Here is a 27,938-nt window from a genome sequence, read left to right as displayed (position 1 = left end):
GGTAGGATTGGCTCTAGCCTCCCCGTGGCCCCTAACAGGATAAAAGGTTACGGAAAATGAATGAATGTTTAATGTGCACAAAAAAAGGAAACACAAAATTTTGCGACAATTTATGGGGGGTCATCAAGGATGTACAAGGTAACTGGATACAGCGTTGGAGGGCCCCGTCCATTCCTTTAAAAGTTGCTCAGTGGAGTCCACAGCCACAGTTCACACTGTGAACTGAGCTGACAAAAGTTTTCATAATGTTTGTGTTATGAAACTTGCTGTAACTGTCATCAGTTAACCTAAACCTGTATGTATTTGGACTGTGGGAGGAAGCTGGAGTATCCAGGGAAAACCCACACTGACACAGGAAGAACATGCAATCTTCTCACAGTCGACTCAGTTTATTGAATTATAAACTTCCGACTTGCAATGGATTGTAGCAATAAAACCAGGCTTGATGTTTTACTGGTTCCAGTCTTTATGCTTAGCAGAGCTAACCAACTGGCTCCAGCTACATATTTACCAAACAGGTAGAATGAGTACTATCAATCTTCTGAACTTATTCTCAGCAAAAAAGCAAATCAGGGTATTTCCCCTAATATCAAATATATCAAATTATTTCTTGAAGTACTATTCTTGAGCACTGTTCTCCAGAGTACTGGAAGTAAGATACAGGTCCAAAATGGCCTCATTTTCTTTTCCAACATCCTGGCAGGAAGTTAATTATGTACAGTGTCCTGCCTAATAATGTAGTGTCTGATGCAAACTCTATGATATAAAATGGCCATATGGGTTTCAGCGTTGAAAGAGAAGCCTAAAAGCTGTGAAGATTTTGGCAGCCTCTTCCAAATGATTGTCTGCATAGTAGGGAGCGTTGCACGGTTAAACGGCCACTAAACGCATGCTCAGCCCTTGTAATTTGAGATAATGGCTTTGACATTTCAATGTCGGACCTACTGCGAGCCACAGCAAGCAGGCCTCCTGAAAAGCAGGGCACAAAAGTTGGAACAGTGCTGCTGCTGAATCTGTAATCTCTCATCCCATTACTCCTTGTGTTCCAGGAGAGGAAGAGAAAAGGGAACATTCAGCATTTATGTATATATCTGGTTCTAGTACATTTAGCCTAAAAGGGATGCCTGCGGGATGTCATTGAGTTGTAGAAGTGATGGAGGATGCCTAGGTTGAAAAATGCCAGCACATTAAGCTCATTTGAGATTTGAAATCACAGAAGGGTAATTACATCTTATCAAACCAAGACTTCCCTGCAGGGTTCAGACTATAGACTGAGTAAAAATAATGGACGTAGCCACCGTGATGTCACCCACTGGTTTATGGACTCCTGTTCTGAACATGGATGTATGAGACCTGGATAATGCATTGGAGGCCAGACTCTGTTCATTTCTTGAAAGTTGTTCAGTGGCACATGAAGCCATAAAACCTTTATGTCTACGGCATGAAATTACCCTGATCTTCCGCACTGTGGGGCCCATAGAGCAAGTGCACTTGAGACTCAGGTGGCCAATCACAGCCAACTTACAATTCAGAGCTCCACTAACTTGGATGGGAATGACATGAATTAATCAATCAGTGAATGAATCTTGTGGGTCCTCTAGACTTTAAAAATATTACCTGACCTGATAGATCAAATTCTGATAGTGAAAGTCATTTTGCAGGGGTTGTGAGGCTCAAAAAAAATGACATCACATGATGGACTCAGACATTGTAATCCCACCTTTGGCTGCCATGCGATATTGTCTTCAAGGCCAAGCACTGTTTTGGGGGGCTTGGTTCTGAAGCCTTGATTTTGGCACTTTGACTTGCGCCATCTTTGGTTTTTAAAGCCAGAAATGACCATATTTGGATGAGAGGGTGGAGATAACCCTACTGCTAGCTACTAGCTTGGTTTGCACATTAGCACATTAGCATTTACAGCTATGGTTAACTGTAACAATGCTAATGCTAACTTTTGCAAGCAAAGAGGCTAAAACCATTAAAAACGATACTTACAGAAAAAATGGAACATCTGAATCCATAGAGCAAGGTCCTTAGTGTTTTCGGGCCAAGGACCCCTTAGCTGACATAGAGACAGAGACATATATTGTATGAACCAGGCAGGTAAAGGTTGTCAGGGGGAAGGCTGTATTAGGGTACACCCACCTATTTTTCTGTCCGTTTACAATGTACTCACCTATTTGCCCAAAGGCATTGGAATATATAGGAGAGTATACCCACTTCCTGGGTAACCTACCCATGTCCCTAGTAGTGCAACCACCTCATCAACTACCACTACACCACTGTGGCTGTGCCTATACTCTGTGAATCTAGGGTTTCATCATCGTTACATTATTTAACCAACATTGTTGCCATGGTAAACACTTGTCAACGGACAGCACCCACCTGTCACTAAAGTAGCCTTGCCCTTACTTATAAATTAACTTAAAGCATTAATAACATTTGAACGGGACAGTAGACATAGAAATTAATCCCCCATACAGTTTTCATAAATAGGGAAATTAGCCATAGAGACCAAATCTCTTTTTTGTACCAGGCTGTAAACAAGGTCTATGGAGATTGACTTGCTCTTGGAGCCGGCCTCAGTAGCCATTCGAAGAACTATAGTTTTTGGCACTTCCATCTTGGTTTTATTTTTCAGCCCTGGAAGTTACCACTTAGTTCAGACACCCTTTATGATGATAATAAATTGACCATTGGTTTAGCACCAAACAACTGGCTCAAAACATGGTTCAAGGAAGTTAAACTTGCATTTAGAAAAAGGCACAAAATTGCCGGCCTCCCACTACGCCTTCAGATGGATTTAAGTAAACAATAATGGAGCAAATGTATTTGCTGCTCCAGTCCCTCTGCTAAGATGCAACTTGGGCTATAAAAGCACATTTATTTTCCCAAATAAATTGCAGGCGAGCATCAGACACATCACTTTGCCTGTATTAGAAGGTAATGCCCCATGACAGGCTGTAATTACCCACAGACGAGAGCCTCAGCTGTAGAGAAACAGGAAAGCAGAAAGGCAGGAGAGGATTGGTGTGTGCGGTTGTATCTGTGCATGTATCTGAGTTGATGTGTGTGTTTGAGTGTGTGCGGCAGGCTCTGACTCAGCACATCCTCACGGGCCTCAGAGGCGGCTGACTCTTTTATTACCTAATCCAGTTTAGGAGATGAATCCGGCCCGTAATCTAATATTCGCATAAATGATTCCCGCTATATACATGAATCCCTGACTTTAGCTATAACCACAGCTCGCAGGCTACGGCAATGAAAAGAACGCCCACACAAGACAGCATTTATACTTGTCTCTTTTTCCACTAATTGCCACTGTGAATACTCATCGAATAGTTCATACCTGCCTAATGGTTTGATATTTACAATGCCTAAGCACAGCAAGTTTAGAGTGGTGAAAGGTTGCTCTGGTTCATGCCATTTTCCTCCTTTGCTCTCCCTGTTACGCCTTATGGGTGAAAGCCAATGTCAGCTTTCATCTTTCCAAAGTCTCCCCAAACCTTGCTCTGTACCTAATAGTGCCCTTCAGGCATGAGCCAGGCCACAGCCCTGCTCTCTGAGACCGGTAAAATACCCAGCAGCGCCTTGGACACATGTCCAGCCAGGCACCGGGACTAACTGAGGTGAAAGCTCAGTGAACAAATCCCTCAGAGATACTGTGTCATGTATCTTTTCACTTTCCCTTTACACTCTCATTTTTCTTCTGCTCACAATCCTAATATTTGCCAGGCGATGCTAGCGTTTCCACAGAGCAGTCTGTATTTGTTCAGTGCCTGTAAAGCCAGCCATGTTAAATGAGCCGGGACGATTGTCATCCACCATGTCTTGCTTTCTCCTTTCAATTCCCATTTATTGTTTTATCCTTCTGTTATTTCCATGGAATCAAACTGATATGTGTTTGTATTCCCTCGCTACATTTCTCATTTATCAGACAGCAATGTTTAATCAGTTTATTATCCAAGTTTAATCTTGACATTGTCAGGCGTAACTCAAATGAGGCACAGGGGGAATAAAGATGTGGAAAATGCCACTCGACCTCTTGGAAACGTCACAGTGAAACACAAACTTTAAGGCAGCAATCCACTCCAGAGTTTAGGGTTGTGTGGGAGAGAGATCCAACACAGCAAATAAAGTCGGAAATAAAGGATGGTCAATACGAGTTCTTAAGGTCAGTGCACCAATAAAAAGCATTGCGAGCTTCTTGAATTGTCGTTTTGCATGACAAGTCCCTTTTTCACAGCGTGGCAAGGACAACGGCTACAAAACCAGATTGCTGTGTTTGTACAGAGTAAATGACTTCTTCAACTTGAATTAATTTATGTAAATAAACAGGATGAGGCACAATATAGGGCCACTGTCTGGTGATTATATACTTCCTCCCAGCCGACGCACCTGTCTTGCTTCTGTTTGGGAGTAAATGCTTATCTGAAGTCTTTGAAAGTGTTGAGGAAAAGATTCGTCAGCAAGAGTGGCAGGTTGGCGTTGTGGTGAGATGATCCTGTAACCAGAGGGTCACTGAGTTTGGCCCCACAACAGTCTTTTTTTTTTCTTTTTTTTCGTCTATCTTGTTGAAAGTCTTTTGGAAGACACTGAACGCCTCCCTGCTCATACTGCAGAATCCTCTGATATAAATAAGAAGCAAGGAAAGGCTATAAACATAAAATTAGGCATCCACATTAAAGATGATCCCAAATCCATCGTTGAGGCACATTAAGGCACTAGAAAACTGACAAAAAATTTCATTGTATAACAAAAAAGATAACCAGTAAACCTTTCCAAAGAAATAATTATGCAGTAATGGCAAAGTAGTATACAAAACCATAATATGACACTGCCCCAAAATATAATTAACTTGTACAAAAACAGGCAATTTGGTCTTTTGCCTCATTATATACTTAAGACATACTTTCCGCACAAAATGACCATTTGAATATCAGTTATTCATGCCATGTTAGCTTGAAAATGCGAAAAAAAACTTTATTTTTCTCGCATGCCTCCGTGGAAAATGGCGAAAACACTGATTTATTGATTGACTGGGGACCACAGCAAAACTGTATCAAAACATCCGTTATCAAACTCTCACAAAATGTGCAACATGAGCAAGTGGTAACCGAGTGACAAAAACTGCAGTTCCTAAAATGGCCACTTAAGGCTGGCTCCACAAGCAAGTCAATCTCCATAGACCCCCATGTTAAAATACCCAAATTTACAGCAGAAATAAACATGTTTACAGCCTGGTACACATAAGGGTTTTGGTCTCTATAGCTACATATAACCCTACTTTTATAACTATTTTTTTTATGGCTTTAGGTCTCATCCAAATACAGTGACTTCTGGCTCCAAAATGCCAAACTCAAGACTTCAAAACAAGTGTCCACAAACCAATGGGTGATGTCACGGTAGCTATGTCCATTATTTCATGCAGTCTGTGAGTATAATCCAAGTCTCATTCATCCAATCATATGCTCAGTACTTCCAAAACATGCATTTTTGGCTAAAAACTTCAACAAAAACTTCTTCAAAGCAAGACTCTAGCACTAAGGTTTTAGTGAAAATGCATGTCATTAAAAAGTTCTGAGCATACGACTAGATAAGTGAGACTTGAATTATACTGCACGAGTTGTGAGAGCTTGTAAACAGATATATTGATACAGTTTTGCTGTGGTCCTAAATCAATCAATAAATATCCATTTGCCATTTTCCATGGAGGCATGCAAGAAAAACAAACTCTTACAAATTCAAGGTAACACGGCATGACTAACTGATTTACAAATGGTCAATTGTGGGTGAAGAGTTCCTTTATGAAACCATAGTTATGTACTTAATATGGTTTTATCCACTGTAACTGTGGCTGAGAGTTTACTTTCTACTGTTTTTTCACTCCCTAATTTTGGGTCACACAATTTAATATGGAGCAAGCATTTTGCTATGTAACTGCAAGCACATGTCTGCTGTACAGCGATTGCACATGATACAAAACCTAATTTGGGAAGAGCTGAACAACCCCTTTGACAGAAGGTCATATTTTATCATGGGGTATAACCTCTGTGCATGTTTGTGTATATAGTTTTATAGGAACAGGAGTATTATTTTTCCTTTCTATTATCACCTCGTACCCAGCAATTAAAACACAAACAGTCAAAATTTGCGTGTCCACTTCCCCCATCATCTAAGAGTGCACCAGTTTAATGCCCTGCCCAGTGTCCAGTATAGCTGGTGGGAACCATGCTAGTTTACACCTCCTGAAGCAGCGCAGGCACACGCTACATATCCAGAACAGGTTGAGGCCACAACACCAGTTGGAGAGATGCACCATGGGATACGTAGCTTTGGGAAAGTGGGTCTTCCAGTGCTTGGCCACGTCACTTCCAGTGGGCAGGTGAAGTGTGTAGTCGCTCCAGCGCTTGGACACACCGTACGCGGCCGTTACAGTCCGTCCCTTTTCTGACCACTGGGTGTTGCTGTCCGGGTTGCAGTTGAACTCCACCCATTCGGCAGTGAAGTCCCCGAGGAGGGGGATATCTCCAACCTCTGGGTCCACCCTAGTGACGGACAGCTCGGCTCCCTGCACGGCTACATAGATGCCCTCAACCCGGCGTATCTCCTTCACCCAAGGGAGGGAGTTTTCAGTATCCAAGACGAGGATGAGACGGGAGCAGTGGCCGGCGTTCTTCTCCTTCCACAGCTCCAGCAACTGGGCCAGGTGAAGACTCTCACCTCCTGCAAGAGATGAGGTTAGATATTGAGATGGAGAAGGGAGTGAGAGAAAGTGTTGGGAAGAAAGTGTTTGAATCAAAGAGTGAGGAACAGGAAGGAAGAGAATGATAAATCCCTATGTTTAGTATTTTAAAAGTCTTTTTGAACTACACAGTGTCTCTGTAGAATGAGCCAGGTTCATTTTTATGTTTTTACATAGCTAAAACTCTGAACCAGACCCACTTATAAAGATATAAAGTGGTTATAGAGTCACTATTGGTTCAGTGTCGTGTTCAAGGACATTTCAACAGGACACATGGCTGTTGATGGACACAGTGGCTTTGCACGGATCAATCGTGTCAACTTTCACTTGCGAGACTGTCTGTCTGTCTAACTGCTGTCATGACAACCCCCACAAACTGCACAAAGACTCTGTTTTCCAGATGGCAGCTCCAAAGTACAAAGATCAGAGCTGTGGTACCTTGCCAGCAGATGCACAAAATTATTTCCGTTACCCCAAAATCATCATTTACTCTAGGAAAAGTGCAAGGTAAGTAAATAAGAGCCGAGGAGAAAAATGACTCCTACTGTTGGCCACAGAGCAACTCAACCAAGGCCCGTGATTTATATTTGGATATGAAATTGGGTTCTTTCCACATGGCTAAAAATCTACAACAAGCCGATTTAGAGACACTGCCGTTGCATTACTAAAGCAATTTGCAGGCATGTATCCACTGTGATAACAACAGTAAAGACAAACTGCTCCTTTAATGGATTCCTGTATAATTTAGGACTGGACAACACTGCCACACTAAGTCTTTATAACTGTAGTGAAAACAGCATTTGAAATCTGCGACTGTTCCTAATTGGGATCTCTGCCAAAACAAGCCCACTTTTTCAAAATGTGTACAATTATCCCCCGAACAGCGACTGAGAACGTCCCTTCAGGATGGTGACAAAGGGAAGTGATTATCTTTTCAGTGGGGATTTTTTTTTTCTTGTTTGCAGCAGTACGCAGAGATAATGTGTCAAGTAATCTTTGAACAGAGGCGCCGGAGCTGACACGGTGTTAACCTGCTGTGATTCTCATTTCTGTTGAGGGAATGCTCGTGTCACAGCAGAACGTCTAAAACTTTCACAGAATCTTCTCTACTGGAACCAAACTTCTGTGCTGAGTCCTTCACAGATATTTTTTTTCCTGTCTCATTCGTCTGATCTGTGCAAATCGGACTCTGACTGACAGAGAGGAGGGGAAATGAAAAGAATGGAAATCAGACTGTAATGCAAATTCAGTTTGCAAGGAGAATACCATATCTACCTAATGCCATCAGACGGCAGCTCTGCAGTAAATACTGCCTTTTTTATTCAATTTTTGTTGTGTTCAACTCTGAGTCAAGTCTGCAGTAATTAGTGTGAGAGCTGGCACAGATCTCACACTGTTGTTATCCACTATTCATTTTTATTTCACTATCTACTTCTGTACTGTTTGCTGTAGAAACTTTATTTTAACAACGTATGCTAATGTCTTTATTCTATGAAGTTTCAGTGATTTTACGTTTTTTTTTTTTTAACAAAGAAAAATACACAATAGCAGAATATGGAAGGATTTAAAGTTCAACTACAAGCGCAAAGGTTACGTGATGTCAGATGCCCCATCTGGAAATGCTTACTATATTAAAACATGGTTCCAACAACGCCACCATGTGATAAGTAACATGTCTTACGTTTTGAATAGTAACTCATGAACCGTGAGGCGTAGCAAAACAATATTTGCCGATGTGTTCCTTGGATAATGCCGGTTCAATGGGTATAGACCAAATCACAATGTTACAGTAGCTTCTGGGTTGAGAACCGATGCATTTTGTACATAAAATCAATTTCCGCTGAGCAAACGCCACCTGAAAAAGGCCCAACTAAAAAAATAAATATCAGTGTACGCTATTTTTAGAATATTTACACCACGTTACCTTGCTGTTTTACAGCCTTTCTTACGGGGAACCGAAGTCGATATCTCAAGGCTACCAGACTTCATTGACAAAAACGTAACATTTTACTTCGCAGAACACAACCGGTCAACCGCTGCCTCAGTTGGTTAGTTTGTACTGTAAAGCGGCGTAAATATTCCAAATACAGTGTACACTGCTACTAGTACTGAGTTTTTTAGGTGGCTAAAATATGTTTTGCTTTGGCCCCCATCCACAGCAGTACATTGCTTTGCTTCCGATAGATTTGGTTTATCAAATAACAATGATAAGCTGTATTTTTATAGCACTTTTCAAAACAAATTTACAAAGTGCTTTACAAACATAAAAAGCAATGGGCAAAAATTAAAGAAACATTTTAAAGCAGTTTGAAAGTTAAACAGCATGGGATAAAAGGATTGACACGAGAGGGAGTAAAATAAGTGAAATAATACAATAAGGGAATGCCTTTGTATATAAATAGATTTTAAGACATGACTTGCAGATAAAAGTGGGATCAGGCCATTAACCCTGTGAAAGTACATTTATGAAAGTGTGTTTTTAGGAGGGATTTAAGAGAGGATAAGGAATTTACAAGTCTGATCTCCTCAGACAGGAGGAGTGATGAAGAGTCGGGCCCCTAAGAGAAAAGTCGCCGCCAACCTTGGTCAACTAACTAGCCTTGATTGTGGAATGGCCAGTAAAAACATTAGCAAAGCAGCACCGTACATAAAATAAGTAAAGCAAACACGTCAGCTAGGTCAGGCCACTATGACAGAAATAAACAAGTTTGCCGATTTCACATATCTCTGAGTTTCTCTGAGTTTGTTTTGATCACTGACTGTTTGTCTGTAATTGGATACCAAACTTCTAAAGGCCTAGCATGATGTACTTAACTGGCCATATCTCCTCTATGCTAAACTGAATTGCAACCAGATTTGCTAATGTTGTACATACAGTCAAATTGCTAAAGTGTGTAACATCTCATACAATTCAACCCACAGAGAACATTACAGTAACATGAAAACCTGACCTACAATTCTGATGACTTCACCACTATACTACTTATTAAGTGCTGTGTCTCTATAATGTAATATTCCAGGGTAACCAAATTCAGCAACATTGTACAGATACAGATGCTGAAAGAGTCTGTAGCATTTCATACAATTTCACCTGTTGGTGGCGCTAAACAACTTGAAAAACTGCTATAGTAGCAGCAGCCACAGCTGAAAGCAGCATCAGCCAACAGCATCTAGCACTCACACGCATTTTCTTCAGGGAATGCACATTCTATATACTGACTGTTGATCTGTGTTAACTATTTGCCAAGTCTGAGAGATTAAACTGATATCCATCTTACAGTTCACTGTGATGATTGGCAGTGTTAAATATAATCTTTTTTGATGTTTACAAAAGCTGTTTTGACCTGAGGCCACTGCGTGACTCTCGGCATCCTACAGGGAAGCTTTCATAGACAAACCTGCTGTGAAAAATGCATCAGCAAATGCCAGAATAAATTATTCTTGTTCTACATGGAAGTTAAAGTAACTGTGCTCATCTTCTTAATTGAATTAAGATATTAGGAACATGTAATGTTCAATAATAAATCATGATGCCTATTAATAAAGCAGGGTTTTTTAGGGAGCTATTATTGTATAATAACACTGCGCTCCCCAACTTTTGTTTGTCTGATGTACGTTCACTGCCCTGTCAGGTCACCTTGACTACCCCTTCATGGACACCACCCGTCATGTTCCAAGTGTGTTCATTTCAGTGGATTTTAAACTGGAGGTTATTTAACACTGTTAACTATGCAAAAGTGGAAATGTTAGATTGTTTTATTTAACAAAACTGTAAAGGAAATGTTTAGGTGCTGCACCTGATTCAATATGCAAGTATTTATTTTAACCAAATTGTAATCTACATATTCCCTAGCAACTGCAGAAGTACCCCTGGTTGACAATCCCTGTAATTATAGGTCAACTCTACAGGTGGTGGAAATGTAGCTTGGAAGAATGGTTTGGTTTGTTTATTGGATGGCAGGTGTTTATCAGTGTGGGTTGTATTTATTATAATCTTCTGTTAATTGTTGCTGCATGCACTTTAATGTGACGCACATTGTGTTAACCTATAACGAAATATGCTAAATATGCTAGCATGCATCTGAAGATCGTATCCCTAATACATCCACAAAAATTAAATTAGTGAATAACTGAGGGGATGTAACTGTGAAGACTTTTCATTTTTCACAAAGGTACAGAATATGTGGGGTTCTTACCAGCCAGAGCCCAAGACCCGGTGCCTTTGTGTGTGTGCCCACTGTAGAAAATCAGATAGGTGTCATGACGGGGCCCGTCCACTGTTCGAAGCTCCAGAAAGTTGCGCAGCTTTGTCTGCACAGTCTCCATCGTAACACCACTGGTTGAGTAGTCACAACCAAACGTCTGGATCATGTGGTGGGAGAAGAGGCGCTGCACGTTGTTCAGCATACCTGTTGAGCGCGTGTTCAGCTGTTGTACCTGCTCAGGTGGCAGGAGAGTGGGCTGGCCATCAGCGCTGGACAGAAGAGAGAGATAAGAGCATGTGAAGAAAAACTTTTTTAATCTTTTTTTTTTTTTTTTCCCCATCTACTCCGAGGGAGACTCGAGTTAGGTGGCTTGTCAGAAGCAGAGAGACGGGGCGCAAGCAAATGATAGATGAATGAGTGAGAAGTTGATAGTTTGACACACCGGGGAGAGGAGACAGAGAGCAGAGGATGAGAGGAGATGGGGGGGGGGAGAGATGGAAGGAGTCGGAGTGGTGGATCACTGCTGAAGGAAATGACATTAGCCTCAGGGATGTAAAGGAAGTCAAGAATGAAAGGAGAGTAAGAAAATGGGGAAGAAAGGAGGGGATATAGAGGAGAATTGAGCAGGGTGACAAGAAATGAGAATGGGAACTAAGGTTAAAGATAGTTGAGGGCAAAGTGATTTCATAAAAGTGTGTGACTGATAATAACAAGTGGATGATAACATGGAGGGGGCACACACACAAAGTCAAGGCTAGCAGCATCTCCGTGCAGCCATACATTTTCTTTCTATCTCTGGACTTGATGTTATTCATGGCCAAGCGGATGGCAAAGTCGTACTTCACTCTTACAGACATCTGCATAACTGTGCCATCACATTGTACTCTGTGCCCCCATTATCACCTTCAACCTCACTTTGAAAAGGACAGGTGACAGTTTGTCTTTATCTAAATATGGACACTCGTGGTAAGACAGCTTTCCATTTTATATTATTTTGTGTGCTTTTGGAAAGATAGATTTTATTTTTTTTTTTTTATCATATTTTGAAGTACAGACAAGTACATTTCATCATGAATGCAGTTGACTCAAGGGGATACTGTCCTTCATCATTCTTAGTCATTTCCAAAGCTTTCGACACAGTTGACCTCTCTGTATTGTTACAGAGGCTGCTTAACATAGGGCTGTCCTTAAAAACCATTCAGTGGTTTGCAAAACTACTTCAGTGTTTTGAAAGCAAAGTGTTCAAGTCGATTGTGTATTTTCTATCTTTCTGAATATACAAAATGGTGTCCCACAGGACAGGGGTCCATTTTGTTTTCAATTTATATCAGTGATTTTCAACGTTATTAATACAAAATTTCATTTTTATGCCAATGACACCTTTTTGTGTAGTTTTGCCTCATCTTTAGTGAGTGCGATTAAAGATCTACAACCTACTTTTAATATTATTCAGTGGAATCTCTCGTTATTGAGACTCGTACTTAACCCTGACCAAAGTTACATTATTGTAAAGATCAAAGAGGACAGCGGATGTTGTATAGCAGATTGTTACTTTAAATAATAAGGTGATTGAATGAGTCTCAACTTACAAATACCTTTTTTCCCCTAAGAAAACAATCCATCTTTTACACATCATATCCAGTGTTTTACAAGAGACTCTGGGTAAGGCTGGTTTTCTTTTATAGAAACCAATGCTAATTCTCTTCTGATGCAAGGAAACAAATCAGTTCAAGTGACACTTTATCAGCAAGTGATTATGGTGGTATTTTCTATATGAATGCAGGTTAATCTTACTTGAAAATGTTAGATTCAGTTTACCATGCTGCACCGCAATTTGTCTCTGATTCGGGTTTCCAATCATTGCAGTTTGTATGAGAAAGTTGTTTGTCTTCTTTACGCAACCGTAAAATGGATCTCTTCTTCTTCTTTATAAGGCCACATTACATGAACTGCCTTCTTATTCATGTTCCCTACTGACTAAACCTATTAGTATCAACTATTGTACATCATTCCTTGAACTCACATTGTCTTTGGTGAAAGTGCTTTCCCTCATCTTGAATCAGCTACAAAGTCAACTAAAACTAGATTATATTTAAGGATGGGAAATTTTAAAAACAGATGTAAGGATTGTTTGGCTGCTGAATGCATGTCTGGATACTGAATGCTGCCAATTTAATTCTTAGCTTTAAATTAGCTGTTTTAAGTCAGTTGCTTGTTTCTTGTATGTGAATTTTTTAGACTTTTTGTTTCAACATTTTTCTGTTGTATTTTTAGTCTGTTTGTTCCTTTATGTAAAAGTTTTTAGGCTGCCGTTTTGGTCAGGACTCCCTCATTTAAGAGATTTTCAATCTTAATGGGTATACTCCCGTAAAGGTTAAAAATATAAGAAAAACAAGACAACAACATTCTTGGCATGATGTAAACGTCTGTTATAAAGATGCACAAAACTTGGCCAGAAAATGACATGCTGCAACCTTTGCATGGCTTGCCAAGCTCACCGTTCACCTAAACCCATCTAATCTTTTCAGATCTCGAGGCGCCCAGGGGAGTGAAGGCTTGTAGTTTCAGAATTCAGACCACATCTTTCCCTGTTACTCTCTCTCTTTCATCCTTAAAAAAATCCTGTCCTTTTCTCCACAGCTCTCTCAAAGCTCCACCCCTCCTTCAACCTCTTTCACAATTCCTCCCCTTCCTTTGCACCGTCTGTCCCATTTTTTTTTTTTTACCCCTACCCTCCCTCACTGTTTACAACCTCAGCCCTCTCCTTGTGTTTTCTCCCTGTCGTCTCACCCTCCCTGTTTTACTCTGCGTGCCTCCCCTTCTCACCCCTATCTCTCTAATCTCCCCGTGGGGCTCTTGTCATTGTGAAAACATGATCTGCAGCCATCAAACAGCCTATTATACACTGCTGCATTCTCATCATGCTCTCAGTCCTCCCTATGGGCCCTGCACATACGGCCTCGCATACAGAGCATCTACAGCTCCAGTAGGACATGGGCCTGCATCCAAAACCACCTGGAGAGTTTAACATTAAGGCTGGCATCCCCTGAATGCTAAACCTAACTATCTGCTTAAAGATTCAACATACAATGAGTGGTCATAAACATATATACCAGCCAAAAATCTCCAAAGGCCAGATTTCAAGACCTGAGGGGCCCTTGATGATGCAAACACTAATGTAAAAGTGATGGCTAGCTCTTGCTGTTTAGGAGGAGGAGGAGACGTGTCGGCATCATCAAAACTAAGTAAGCTATTTCACAAAATGCTTGGCCAACTGAGAGAGCACAAGGAGAAGCAGCAGCAACAGCAGCAGCTAATGGCTAGCCGCTCCAGCTGAACATCTTAGTATGCTGCAGAGGGAGCACTGGAATGATCCCTTAAGGGCCCAAACATTAGCACCATGTTTATGCATAGTTATTGGCCTATTTATCCAGTTGGTTTTGTGTTAACCGAGGAGGGAGCTGGAATGAGTGATCATATTTACCAGTGCATGTGATGCCAAGAAAGACTTCCGACGTGGGGCAAAGGCGGGCCAGTGTGTGTTTATACGTGTAAATGGAGTGTTTTGCTGCTGCATAGTCTGTTTGAGTTGCAATTACAGTAGGAGTAATAGAGACCTAAAACAAATATGAAACATTCAAGTACCTCTGAAAGGATTACCCATTAAGTTAATTAACAAAAGTGATGAAACAATACATAAATTAATTGATTAGTAGATCAACAGAAAATTATTTTGATAATGGACTAATCAAGAAGTACTTTTTGTATCAAAAACACCAAATTATCTCTGGTTGCAGCTTCTTATGTGTGAAGATTTGTCTTTCCCTTTTCTAATGTAACATTAAACTATGTCATTTTGGGTTGTTGGTCAGACAGTCCAGAGGACAGCATCTTGGGCTTGATGAAATAGTCACAGGTATTTCCCACTATTTTCAGATTAAACTGACAAGAGATTAAACAAACAAGACTAGGTCAACATAAAGTATATGTCTGCACAATGTTTGAAACACTAGGGGGCTTTTAATTTGAAATGAGGAGTTTTAATTTGAACAGGAAGTGTTATATACCCAGTTGGACTTTCGTTGGCTGGAGCTGTACCCGCTGATAAAACTCATTTTCTCTCGATTTAACACAACCCTCTCCTCTTCATCTCCGGTCAGGAATGTACATCCCCGCACGACCAGTGGTGGATGAACAGCCTTTGGCCACTATCAGAGCCAAGCTCTGCTGATAATGATAGTGCGTAAAATGTTCTATCGGCGCTAACACATCATATTCACTTCAATTTCAGTCACATTTTATAGATTTAACAAGACCTGGTGCCACCCCACTTACTTGAAAATGATGCTGTTACTTGCTGCTACTGCATCGTTTAACTGATGTTTGTGTTAGTTTGTCTTTGTGAGTGTGTATGCTTTTCTATATTCCTGTGTGTCCCCTCTCTTCAGTACCTGCAATAAGCTGTAGGTATGACCAGGGCATAGCCGACACAAGTTCCCCCCAGGCAGCTGCCCAGCTCGTGGAACAAGCCGTGGGCCAGAGACTCCAAAGGCAGCACCACCAGCAGAGCGCTGAGAAAGAGGCCGTTGGAGGGCTGCAAAAAAGCAAAAGAATCGGAGTCACTTTCATTCATCACTTACAGCTTGTACTGCAGCAATCAGACCAGGCTAATTGGTGGTGACACTTTGCAAGACAGTTATACAATACGGGACTGACACAGTGTTATTATCCCAGGACAAAACATGACAGGACCTAACTAAATGGAGACACAATGCAGAGTATGACAGCCGACTAAACATACATCACAAGGATCCATTCAAAACAGAATAATTACTGCAGTGTATGAGCCTGCACTTTCTGGACTGCCTTGATTCTGTAGAATAAATGATTCTATCATCTTGTCATCTACTTGAAGTTTCTTTTCTCCATACAGTACTAATCATCAACTAACCACACACAAAACTTAATTCTTGCACATTCACTTATATACTCAAATAAATAAAGATAAAGCAGATGTTGTGCCACAGAAAACTGTTAGACTTTAACTGCAATCAATTGCTTGAGTCACTGTGATGGTATGCTGTGCAATTCAGCATCCTCAAAAAGCTACTCTGATTTCATAGCATAGCAATGTATCTGAGAACGCAAATCAATACCTGCATGGTTAAGTGGAACCACACTCGAGTTTGCAGAATATATTGAACTGCCTAAGGTATGCCCGAGGTGAAAAATGTGTTATACTCAGGCACTGAACTTTTATGAAGTTGTGTACCCCTTAAATGCATAACGCTATATTGTCCAGCACCTGAGTATAGTAGTATAAACAAAGAAAGTATAAACAGTATAAAGAGGACTCTACAATATAAAGCAATCCAGCAGTGGTTCTCACAGATTGTGAATTGGTTTGCAGTAGTAGACCCCAAGGTATAGGAGCAGCGGGATGCTCATGAGCAGCTCTGCGCTTAAAGGGGAAGTACACCCGTTTTCAAAATTCATGTTATCCAAAAATATTAGTAAACATGAACAACTCTCTCCTAAATTAAAAAAACTACAGTGCTAAAAATCTAATTTGTGATGTTTGCTTCATAGACGATGATTTGAGAAAGATGTTCAGACATATTGTATGGTTTCCTTGAAAATAAAATATTGGATTTCTTAGTTTAAGTGGTGTTCCCCTTTAACAGCATTGCATAGGCTGACTTCCTATTTGAAAAGTCCTCTACACAGTAGCACAATTATACCACTTGTCATTCAGTCCATACTTTCAAATCCATTTCAGTGCAGGTTTCTAAAGGGAGCTGTAAGACATACAACATCAATAACACTGTCTTTAAATGGAAAAATCTATATGTGGGTCTTCCATTATAAATTCAATGAAATGCAGTGAATCCAAGGTAACACCACAAACTGTGTCCTTAAACATCTTCATAGAGTTGAGTCAACACCTCTCTGAACATTGTTGGTTTCAAAGGCTGTATTTATTGCTGAGATTGCATGAAATTGTACAGACGCTGCTGTTATTTAGTGTTTGTGTGCATGAGAGATACGTGGCTATAAGTGGTTGTCCACATATATATATTGTATACTGTGTATACGTCACCAGCGTAGGCACATAAAAGGCTGTGAAACATCATAAACACACACAACAAGAGCAAAACACTTACTTCCTCATATGTGGATGCAGACAGCCCCCTGTTTTCTCAGGCAAATTTGCAACTGACATCAACAATGTGCAGATCTCAAATTAGGACTCAGGCCCATGAGACTCTTACAAGGTAAACGTCTAATAAGGCTAAATAAGTTATTGCTGCTCTTTATGCAAGTAGATAGGGATATTAAAGTCCTAATTAAATTGGTTCCGCATGAGAGCAGAAGTGCCTCAGCTTGGGGAGTGACTACTAACCACACACTGCCACTGGCATCTCTCACCAGACTTTATAACATGGGTGTATGATATGTTTATAGAGGCCTTGTCATGAAACTGAAAGCGCTGTGAGAGGGAGAATAATAGCAGCCACAATTTTCTATTAGGTTTTCTATTAAAGTATTAAAATTCTAATATGACTATAATGATGCTGGCAATAAAAATACAATAGGGCAATGAATGAAATACATTTTATCTTCATATGCTTTGCAAACTTTCTGATAATGATAATATTTTTGACATGGATTAACGTAGCAGTAACCTCCCTACCTGCCAGGACACAGCTCCCATTATGACTGTTGACAGGATACTAAAGAACACCAGCCGTTCTGAGATGAGGCAGAAGTGTCGGATGCCCCTGGAGGCCATGACTTGGTTGAGACTCCGGCTACTGGATCGCTGCGCCCGCCAGGCTTTCTGACACTCGCTCAACTTGGTGTGGAAGCCCCATATTGTCATCAGCAGAATGATGTGGCAGATGGACCAGAAAAGGCCAAAAAGGCAAAAGCCTGGGATCACCAGATACCAGAGCTCCAAGTAGCCAAGCTATATGAGGCAAGAAAAAGTGTCATTGCAGCTAGCCTTACATTTTATTACTGAGATATAGAAAATAATGTATCGCCATGCAAAAATACTGTTTCATAAGGGTTAGAAATTGTAAGAAAAGGACTGGGTTTGAAAGTCTCACAGAAGCCCTAAAGACTCCCGTAATGGAAATGTCAATTTTCTCACAAGACAATTTTTGCAAAATGCTGAGTGTACCTTCAAGGCAGCCAGGACAAAGAAGGCCAGCTCAGTCACACTCAGAGGCAGCAGGGACAGCCTCCTCCACACCCTCCCCAGGGAGAGCACTGGTATCCAGCGCTCACTGGGCCCCAGCCCACTGAAGTACACGTCCAACACGGGCTCGCACAGCAGCCTGCCCAGGTAGCAGCCTAAAGCATAGGGGTTAGCTGTGATGCCTAAGGCTTGGAAAAACACAAGGGATGTAATCAAGGCAAAACTGACCAGGTTAGGTAAAGCCAGAAGGGATTTCATCCTTAAGTCCACAATAAGAGCCCCTAAGGCCACCACCAAACCAATTATGGCCACTGACTTGTGAAGAAGCATGGTGGTGCTGGCAATGCCAAATCCCAGGAGCTCCAGTAGCTCAGTTGACGTTAGCAAGGTGGGTTTGTAACGGATGGAGCTGCATATTCGCTCAGTTACAGCCCATACTGTTTTCATGACAACACTGGCTAAGAGAAGATAGTTGGCGACCAGCTCCTTTACATTTGAGTCCAACGCGGGGCTGTTGAGGAAGCACAGAAGCCCGAGCAAAAAGCCAAACCACAGATGGAACAAGCTGAGACTGGCTTTCTCCATGGCAAAGTAGTAATGGAGGATGCTGGCAATCCCCAGGACAAAGAGGCCCAGGATGAAGATGACCAGGATCATCGGTTCGCTTGTGACCTCCCAGCGTACGTACATGCCAACGCATACTGCCACCAGGAGGTTGACGCTGGACAGGTAACCCAGGCAACGCACTGATGTGAACATGTCCACCTCCTTGGGTCCATCGACCGTCAGCTCCTCTTCCTCCTCCTCACGATCCATGGTTGCTTTGATAACACTTAAACAAATACAGTCACTTTGATCCAGTCAACTTCTCTAGGGTTGCACAGGATTGCAAATGGAGGGCTACGCCTCTGGATGACATTCTCCAAAATCAACCCCTGAGGACAAATTAAAAAAAGCAGTGTTAATCAAATTACTACATATCCATTCATTATAATTATCAATACTATTATCCTATTGTCTGTTGCTATCCAGACTTATATTTGTCACTGTTCTTGGTTATTAATAGCCAGATAAATTAGTGAACTACTTGTTCTAAAATCAGTTTTCTCGTCATTTACACGGAGCTAATAAAATGTCTTTCTAGAAGGATACAAGTAAGCTACAGTATGATTTACTAGACTTAATTAAACATAAAACTAACATAGTTAAGACAATTATAAGCAGCAAAATAGTCGAGCTAAACGTATAAAGTTGCTTTCACCGTCTAAACCGATTTAAACAGAGACTGCGGCCCTGCTGTCAGTTTGTGACGATGTGGCACCGCTGGAAAGTTTGCTAACTTCAAACTAGCTAATAGCCTCCCTGCTAACTTCTCGTTTTCGGTAAGATAACTCGCTGGTTCACGTTTAAATATTGTATTTTCAACCGCCAAAAGAACGAGTAAGAGCTCTTGCAAAAATTGCAATGTAGGCACTGTGAAAAAAACTGTAGATAAAGTCTTTATCGTGAAAATGTTGCTTACATGTTGTTTGTTTGGATGACAGCAGCTACGCTTCCGGATTCCAGAGTACGGCATCTCGCAAGTGTCAAAACAGTCAAGCCTTCGCTTTTCAGGCTGGGAATATTGATATACTTTTTCAGTAGATTTGAGTACAATAACCGGCGAAAACTTAACATCAAGCTGTAGAATTTCTTAAAGCGTTGCCTCGGTCCAACTGTAATGCTGTGCCAGAAAAAAGTAATGTATTATTTCTTTTAATGAGACTTCCACCAGCATATTGATGATTTTATGTGGAGAAAATAGATGCTGTATGGAGTTACGTTAGGGGGAAAGCATATGGACAGAAATACGGTAAATCAGAAAAGGAATACCACAGTAATCAGAAGAGGTTATTATGTATATTTTATAATACTGTAGCCTATCTGCTTGAGTGTTAAGTCACATAAGAGGTTGTTCTGATGCTTACTGAATAATGTGATAAGCCTGGTCAGATCATACTTAAACTGATTTTCATTGTTAATCTGCATTTGTTAAAACTGTGGTAAAATATGAAAAATAAAATTATGGCAATATTAACAGACACAGGCATTGCTATATTTTCAAATTAAAAAAAGTACTGATATTTTTTTCTCCTAGCCAAAATACTTAAGTGTGTAATTGTCCACCACAAAGGCATCCTTTCTTAACACGTTTGATAAATTGTATAGAGTTTATCACTACTTGTATTTTCTGTTTAATGGGTTAGGGTAAAAGCTTTTCCAAGAGCTTTCTTCCGCTGATAAAAGTCAACAGAGACCAGTTTAATTTATTGGAGGTCCTACTTTTTACAACATAATATCAGGCAAGGCTATAATATAAGATACATATAGTGCGCCTATAGGATAGCCCAACCCTAGCCTTCAATCTGGCAAATATTATAGGCTTTTTTCCATGGTTTTCTTTGCCACAGCAGACAGTACTTGTCATTGTAGGACTTGCACAGGTGAAACTAATAACAATTACAAGGGCTCTGCTGCAGTGATCGGTGGAGTTAATTACACCTGTGCTTTCTCTGCCACAACTTGTCAAAATGTGTGTGGAAAAAGGCAGGATTGATGTTCATGGCAGAGACCCTCAAGCTTTGGACAGATTGCAAAAAAAACCTCATCAAACAAAAAATGTTGCTGTTAAGCACTGTTACTGGCTTTGATTGCAATCATTTTTTAACTTAAGAAAGCTCAGAATGTTACTAAGGAAATGCAGTATTCATGATTCAACATTTCAGAAATATACAAAAATAAGTCATGTATGCTGGCTGTTGGGTTACATGAGGAGCTTGATTTTACCTACACTACTGAAATATTAAAAAAAAAAAAAAATCAGGCAAGACACATTATTATGAAAAAAAATACTGTTGCACAAGTAGCATCTGGAGGAATCAAACTGACTCTAAAATCATCTGTAAAACGTCCAGAATAGTAAAATTCCTGTTTATGGCTGCATATTTCTGACTATTAATACCAATGAAAAACCTTTTACTTGCTCCAATCCTGCAACTTGCACCACAAAAGTCTGTATCATGGGCTTTGTAGACCAAGATAAACCCACTGGCCTCTAGGATAAGAAGCCTATTTACTGCATTACTGAGGAGAAGCCTGTTAAAAGGTTTATTTGGGATTTTCTACTGATGCAATGTGATAAATGTAACGATCAGGGGAACATCAAGAAGCAGGCTTACTCAATACCCGCAGGGTATACTAAAGCAACCCGATGCATGCATGTGTGTGCATTTTTTATGCTTGTGCTTTATGTGTTTGTGTGTGTGTATGTGAGCATGCTGCTTTGATCAGATGTTGACATAAGGCACAACTGGGAACACACAGTGCTTTAGCCCCCTCGACTGCGTACACACACAGCCCGCTATTCATACAATGTTTATGGCTGAGAGTAAGACATGAACACTGAATTACAGTGATATATTTGTCCTGAGCAAAAATCTTTAAATTTTAATTCACCAGAAAAATGAACGGAAATCCATTTTGAATGGTGGATCCTCACTGAATAATGCTAATGAAGCTAAAAGAGAATCTCTTTTTTGTCCAACAGAAAATATTTCCCCCACAGAGGCTGCAGTTTCATTGTGTAACATCCAGTTTTTTTGTTGTTGTCTGTGCCTGTTTAGAAATGAATATCGTTTTTAAGCATCAGATGGTGCAATGCTGTTTTTGTGTAGTAAATTAAACTTTAATTCACAGTTTAATTTTGCACTATATGGAACCCTAGTTAAGAAAAGAATTAATGTATGAAAGACCTCTGCGCAGCTTTGATGAGAATGTTCTAGTCCACTGAGTGAGCTGCTCTCAGTTCATTACTGTGAGTAGAAAATTGTTAAAAATGATGCCATACAGAATATTTGTGACTTAAAATTGTGCTTGTTTTTTTTTCTTATTCAAGCTGATTTCCACAAAACTTGCCACCCCTACTAGCTGGTTAAGAGAAGTGAGGTGACAGCAGTCATTGTTGGAATAAAACAGGCACTAAAAGAGGTTTCCAACAATTGAGAATCATTGCAACCATGAGAGGTCCTTAAGCATACAGTCATAAATGTGCACACAGTATATTAGGCTGATAGGTCCAGTAGTTTGCCAGACAGACAGATACACACTAACATATACAGGCATGCAAACACAAGGCCAAACACATGATACCCTCCAGGCTTAGCCATGATGGAGATATAGTGGAGCTAACTGATTGATACTAATCCAATCCTTTCTAAAACTATGCAGTAGGAGTATTACAGTACTGTGCCTCTTGGTAACTAGGAAATGGAGTCCCTTTGGTCCCAAGATTACAAAATATCAGTTGGTTATGTAAAGACACACCAGTGCTGTGGACATGCACCAGGATTTGTAATTTAAGAGGAGTAAAACAGGTTTTGTGTATATGCATGTCCACTGAGATTTAGAGCAGTTGTATAACATCACACAGGGAGAAACTTTCCTCATGAAGATAAGGCAGCTACTTATAGGAGAAGGTTTTAGTTGATGATGACCAAGAGGTCATTAGAGCCTCTGTTAATTCCTTCCAACATCCATTTATTTCAGGATAAAGAACAAGATAAGTAATACGATGAAGAAGTCACCACATTTATTTAATTAGGGCCTTAATGTTGCATTCATGCATAATTGAGGAATCCGGTGTTCAAATAATTTCCCAAAACTGTGGTGTGTGTGCAGGCGCCGGTATAATGAGCTATTACTAAGAAGTAGGGCGCACAACCTGATCAGAGCTCGTGAATGGAGCAGATATGAAGGTTAAAGCGCTGAATGGTCTTCATGAATACACAAATACACATACAGAGAGGGAGAGGCAGAGAGAGTTAGATTTAAAATGGGTAGGGTGACATGAGGATAGGAGTGTGTGTGTGAGAGAGAGAGAGGAGAGGGATATAGGAGACTAAAGGAGACAGGTTCATCTGAATTATGCAGAGGCTACCTTCATTCTAATGTCAGACACACCTCCGCACCACCTGCATGTGCCTGACTGCACAAGACTGGCAAATTTAAACACACACACACACATGCACCATTACACACATGCACACACTAAATCTAGCCTGAATTATAAATATTAATTTACATCTGTATTCTAATGTCAAATCAGTATTCAGATCCTGCTCTCTACTACATTAATGTTTCGTCTGAGATGGGACGTGAATTCCAGGCTCTGCCATGAAGGTTGAACACACTACACATATTTACCCCGCAACCATGACACTTTTGGAACTCGATACCCTTGAGGTATCAACTTAGGATGGAAGTTTTGGTGAACTTGCTTTTGATAGCCTTAATTTTAAGGGGAAAAAAAGCAAAATGACATGAAATACAAATACTTTCCTTTTAGTCAGGTGCTCCATTGACTCAGTTAGCCGTAGCGCTGCATTTAAAACCACTATCCATTTAGAGGTGGTGAAACTTTAATGTTTAGTGATGTAAATGTCTTGCCTTTTATTTTATTTTATTGTATATCAGCTTTGCTGGCAGACAGCTGGCTAGCCACATTAACATGTGGAGGCATAGAGTCAACTGCCCACCCACTGGTAAGCTAACATAAGCCTTGCCTAGGTTGGGTGGGAGCTAGCTATTTAGTGATTACAGCTGGTAACAGTGCTCCAGTGGTGGAACCACGTTGCTGCAGAAACATGGTGGTAGACATCTGGTCTCCCCCCTATGGCCAAAGGAAAGTAAGTGGCTTCATTTTAAACCTCATAACCCCTTTAGCACTGTTAACTATGTTAGCGCCACTAACCATGCTGAAACTTCTAACTGTGCTAACAGAGCTAACAGTGACAACTAATGATGCTAAAGGGAGTCTGCGGCTTAAAATGAAGCCACTTCCCCACGGGGCAAATGGGGGAGACCGGAGGGTGGGAACAATGTTTCTTTAGCAACAGTGTTGGGTTGGGATGGTGTTACCTGCAGTAGTTGCAGAATGAGTGGAGCTGCTAGCTAGCTCCCAGCCAGACTTGGGTGATGTGCACTGCAGTAAACCTAAGTGCAGCAAAATTAACCTATAGACCGGCATGCGTAAGTGGTCAAAATTATTCTTGGAGCTGACATCCCTAGTAGTGAAATGAACCAGTAGTATCAAAACTTCTCCCATCAAACAATACCCGCATTCCATCCTTTTTGTACCACGTTATTCACCTTATTTTCAAACACGGAAGTAAATAATGATCAAGCCGCTATACCCTTACCGGAGCTAACGGTGCAAGCTAATTTTTTTCAATTTTCAATTGTTTATGTTAGTCAATCAGTTAGTTAGTTAGTCTGTGTATTTTATATAGATAACTGTGCCCACGTTTCCGTTATCCAGTAATTGCAGGTAAAAATAATTCCCCTTAAACGCGAATAAATCGCACGTCAATCAAAAACTATGAACCAAAAAAGCACAGTCTATCCCGAGTGTCAAAAACTATGAACCAAAAAAGCACAGTCTATCCCGAGTGAGACAAACTGCTTGATCCCCCGTCTCCAGTGTACCAGCAGAGAACCTGCATAACCGAATCAGCGAAAAATCACACTGTGCTACACAGCCTCTCTACCTGAGCAGCTGAAGCTGCGGCTCGCACCCTCGACACACAGACAGACGGTGCTTCTGCATGCCAGCCAAACGTGTGCGCAACTGTGAGAAATAAATATGTGAGGTGTACGCTGCTTTTCTATCTTTTTTTCCTTCTCTTTCTTTCTTTCTTTCTGTCAGCGACATACACTCATAACACAGGACGGGTTGTTTTTATTGACTGACTTGATTATTAAGCCATAGTGATGCGTGAATCGGCTCTGATAGCACCCGAATCAGCAAGTATGCATCAACCATCCAGCTGTTACAACATGATTGAGCTAGCAAAGCAGTCTTGTGTTGCTGTGTGTGGTATTTATTCAGTTTTGGGAAATCACGATGTCTAGAAAGCATCAGTGGCTGCAGCTGACAGGGACAGCTAACACTAGCAGCAAAGCTAACATCAGGACATCATCTGTTAAAAGCCTCCCGTTGTCAGATATGACATGAAACTACTCCAGTTAGCTCAATTATGTTGTAATTAAGACATCCGCTGGAAAAAAAAAAGTTTTCACGGACCGTTTATTGAGTTATTACAGCCACAGCTAACGGCTAACGGCTAAAAGCTAACGGTTAGCCCAGCTAATCTACGATAATCATGTTATTAATTACAAAACGTGCACAAAGAAATAGTAATGTTTGTTCAATCTTTGTGTTTATAGACTTTACAAAATGAAAAATGTGATATGTACATACATACATATGTATATATATATATATATATATATAATTATTAATTCCTTTATTTTTTTTTATCAGGGACCATATTTTTATATATATATGTATATACATATATATATATGTATATGTATGTATACATATGTATATGTATAGCTAAACTCAACAAGGCAATTCCCATTTACACAGTGGTCAAGAGTGCTGGACCGGCAGTGTCGCACAAAAAACCAGAAGCTGGATGCGTTCTGTTTTGCCTCTGTGTTTCCGTGAAAAATAAGGTGAATAGGAAAAAAGACTATCTGTATGGTTTTGCTTGCGCTCCAAGCATTCTTCGATTTAATGTAATGGGTGATTTGCCCACTATCACAGCAACCCATAGAGTTCCTGGAATGGTGAAGCCGAGCATGGTATATTTGACAGTGTTGGCAGTTCAGCATGCCGGGATGCCATCAAAACATACAAGAGTAAGGCTATACTACACGCCTGTAGAAAATGAATCCATTTACACGATGGCTACCAAATGAAGTAGAAAAGAAAGAGTATCAAATGAAGTACTCTATTGGTATTGGTTTCACTTTAAGGTTACTGGTGTTAGTATAGGTACTGATATTGTAATTTTTTAAACTGTTCTCAGCCCTCCTCTACACCCTTTGTTTTTCCTTCATTACATGGAGGATGCTCTGCTTCCTTGGCACTGAACATTGGCATTGGAGGTAACTGTGCTGCAGAGTCATCGTCCAAATACAAAGAGACCTGTGCAAAAACATGAGCTGTGATTTGAAAAGCCTTCAAAGAGTGGAGGACAAAAAAAAAAATCTATTTCTACTCTTTGGGTCACTTGGGATTTCATCTATCAGACTTTGTCAGCATCACTGAGCAAACGTCTGATATGTAGCCATTTAATTACACAGTACCTTTCTGTATCCTTCATCTTGACGCTGCAGAGTTTGGTTCAGAGGAACTGAGATAGAACTAATTTTACATAAAAGAGCCATCTTTGAATGTAGGTCATACGGTATAAGGTGCACCGGTTCATTGGCTCCACGTCATTTGCAAGTCAGGTGATGGGGTGCATCAGCGTTCTCCTTCATATGCTGTAACAGTGCAAGACACACGCAGAGGCCCTCGGCCGCCAGGAGAGGTCTGTTCAATCACGGTTTCATCTTCAGAGAAATCAATGTGATGGAGCGCTGCACCCAAAGTGGATGTTAGGAGAGGCAGACAGCATCAGAAGCCTAAATCAAAAGCCGCCGGTGCTTAGTATATCCATCAAGGCTGAAATGAATTTCGGAAAAAAAGGCCTGTGACTTGAGTTAGAGGGAAAGGAATGGGAAGAGAGGTTGATGAGGGAGAGAGAGAGAGAGAGAAAGAGGGATATAAGCAGATAAGGCCACCAGACTTGTTGACTTTTGCTTCTCCTGAAGGGGAAGCAAATGTCCTTTCCTTTGAAACAGGCTCAAAGATAAAGTTTCATTGGATGGTGGAGTCAAAGACATTATGAGAGAGACGAAGCGGGAATAAGAACAAGCAGACCAAATCTGAGAATATTATAGTAATTTTCCTTCCTTCTCTTTCCTTCCCAACAGCAATATTCATGAGGGCCTGGGACTTTTTTTCCTGGGTAGACAGGAGGCACACTCAGTATCGCACAGAGAGGATGTAAAAATAAATCCCCCCTCTGCTGATTAATGCTGAAAGGAAGTGAAATCCACCACTCACAGTCACTTCCTGCTCAAAAGGCAAACCATCTTTGCGGTAAAAGGACAATGCCTTATCCGTCAAGACGTCGTGCCATTTTGCAGGGATCAATTCCAACAGCTATTACGCTGTTTCATCCCCTGTCAACAGCACAGACATGATGCCAGCACTGAAGATAAGACACGCAGAGAAGACGTTCTTCATGTCACAGTTACAGTAGATGAGGAAGTTGTTTGGATGAAACAGGATATCATGTGTGAAAATATCTCTGTAACAAGAGGTTTCATATGACAGAACAGATGGGAGCTCTCAGCTTGATATTAGCTTATACCTGAAAAGTACAGGGACATTCTGCTTCTCCATGAACATGAACTTTGAATATAATGACCAGTTGAGGGCAATCATACATTACCAATCTAATTTAGTCCTTTGCCTGAGATCGCAGAGTGAAGCGGCAATGACTTTTTAATAACCCGACCTGTTCAGTCCCACTGAGCTGTGACGATGAAAAGTCTGATTCATTAATTGTGCCGACGGGGGGAAAATTACGACTCAAATAATGAATCTGTTTGTGCCATTGTGAGAAATGCTGTACACTCCCTCGAAGTCGCCTGTGCACCTCCGCCAAATGGATTTTCAGTCCGTGATCAACGGTGCTGATGATAATGGCATTGTTCATTAAACACACATGGTTTCACAAATGAGGGATTTGACTTCTATCTCTATCGGCGAGCTTTAATGTGCTTGTGTTGTAATTGGCCCGGATTAGTCAGCGGTTTGTCAAGTGTGAACGCAGTCCAGTTGCAC

The 27,938-nt window shown here is 40.7% G+C and overlaps 1 protein-coding gene across 1 annotated transcript; it reads right to left on the bottom strand.

Moving 5' to 3' along the window:
• Positions 1-3,942: 3,942 nt before the first annotated feature.
• Positions 3,943-19,728, bottom strand: tmem168a (transmembrane protein 168a). The gene is made up of 6 exons (XM_050036416.1): positions 19,677-19,728; positions 18,137-19,089; positions 17,645-17,920; positions 15,402-15,544; positions 10,942-11,219; positions 3,943-6,726 (listed from the first exon to the last, which is right to left on the bottom strand). Exons 2-6 carry the CDS (start codon positions 18,968-18,970, stop codon positions 6,176-6,178), a joined length of 2,082 nt encoding a protein of 693 aa, XP_049892373.1. The 5' UTR covers positions 18,971-19,089; positions 19,677-19,728; the 3' UTR covers positions 3,943-6,175.
• Between the last annotated feature and the right edge of the window lie 8,210 nt (positions 19,729-27,938).

This window comes from Epinephelus moara, chromosome 23, assembly GCF_006386435.1.
Source record: "Epinephelus moara isolate mb chromosome 23, YSFRI_EMoa_1.0, whole genome shotgun sequence".
Taxonomy (NCBI): Eukaryota; Metazoa; Chordata; class Actinopteri; order Perciformes; family Serranidae; genus Epinephelus; species Epinephelus moara.
Note: the sequence above shows the minus strand (reverse complement) of the source record. Positions and strands in the feature narration are given on the sequence as shown.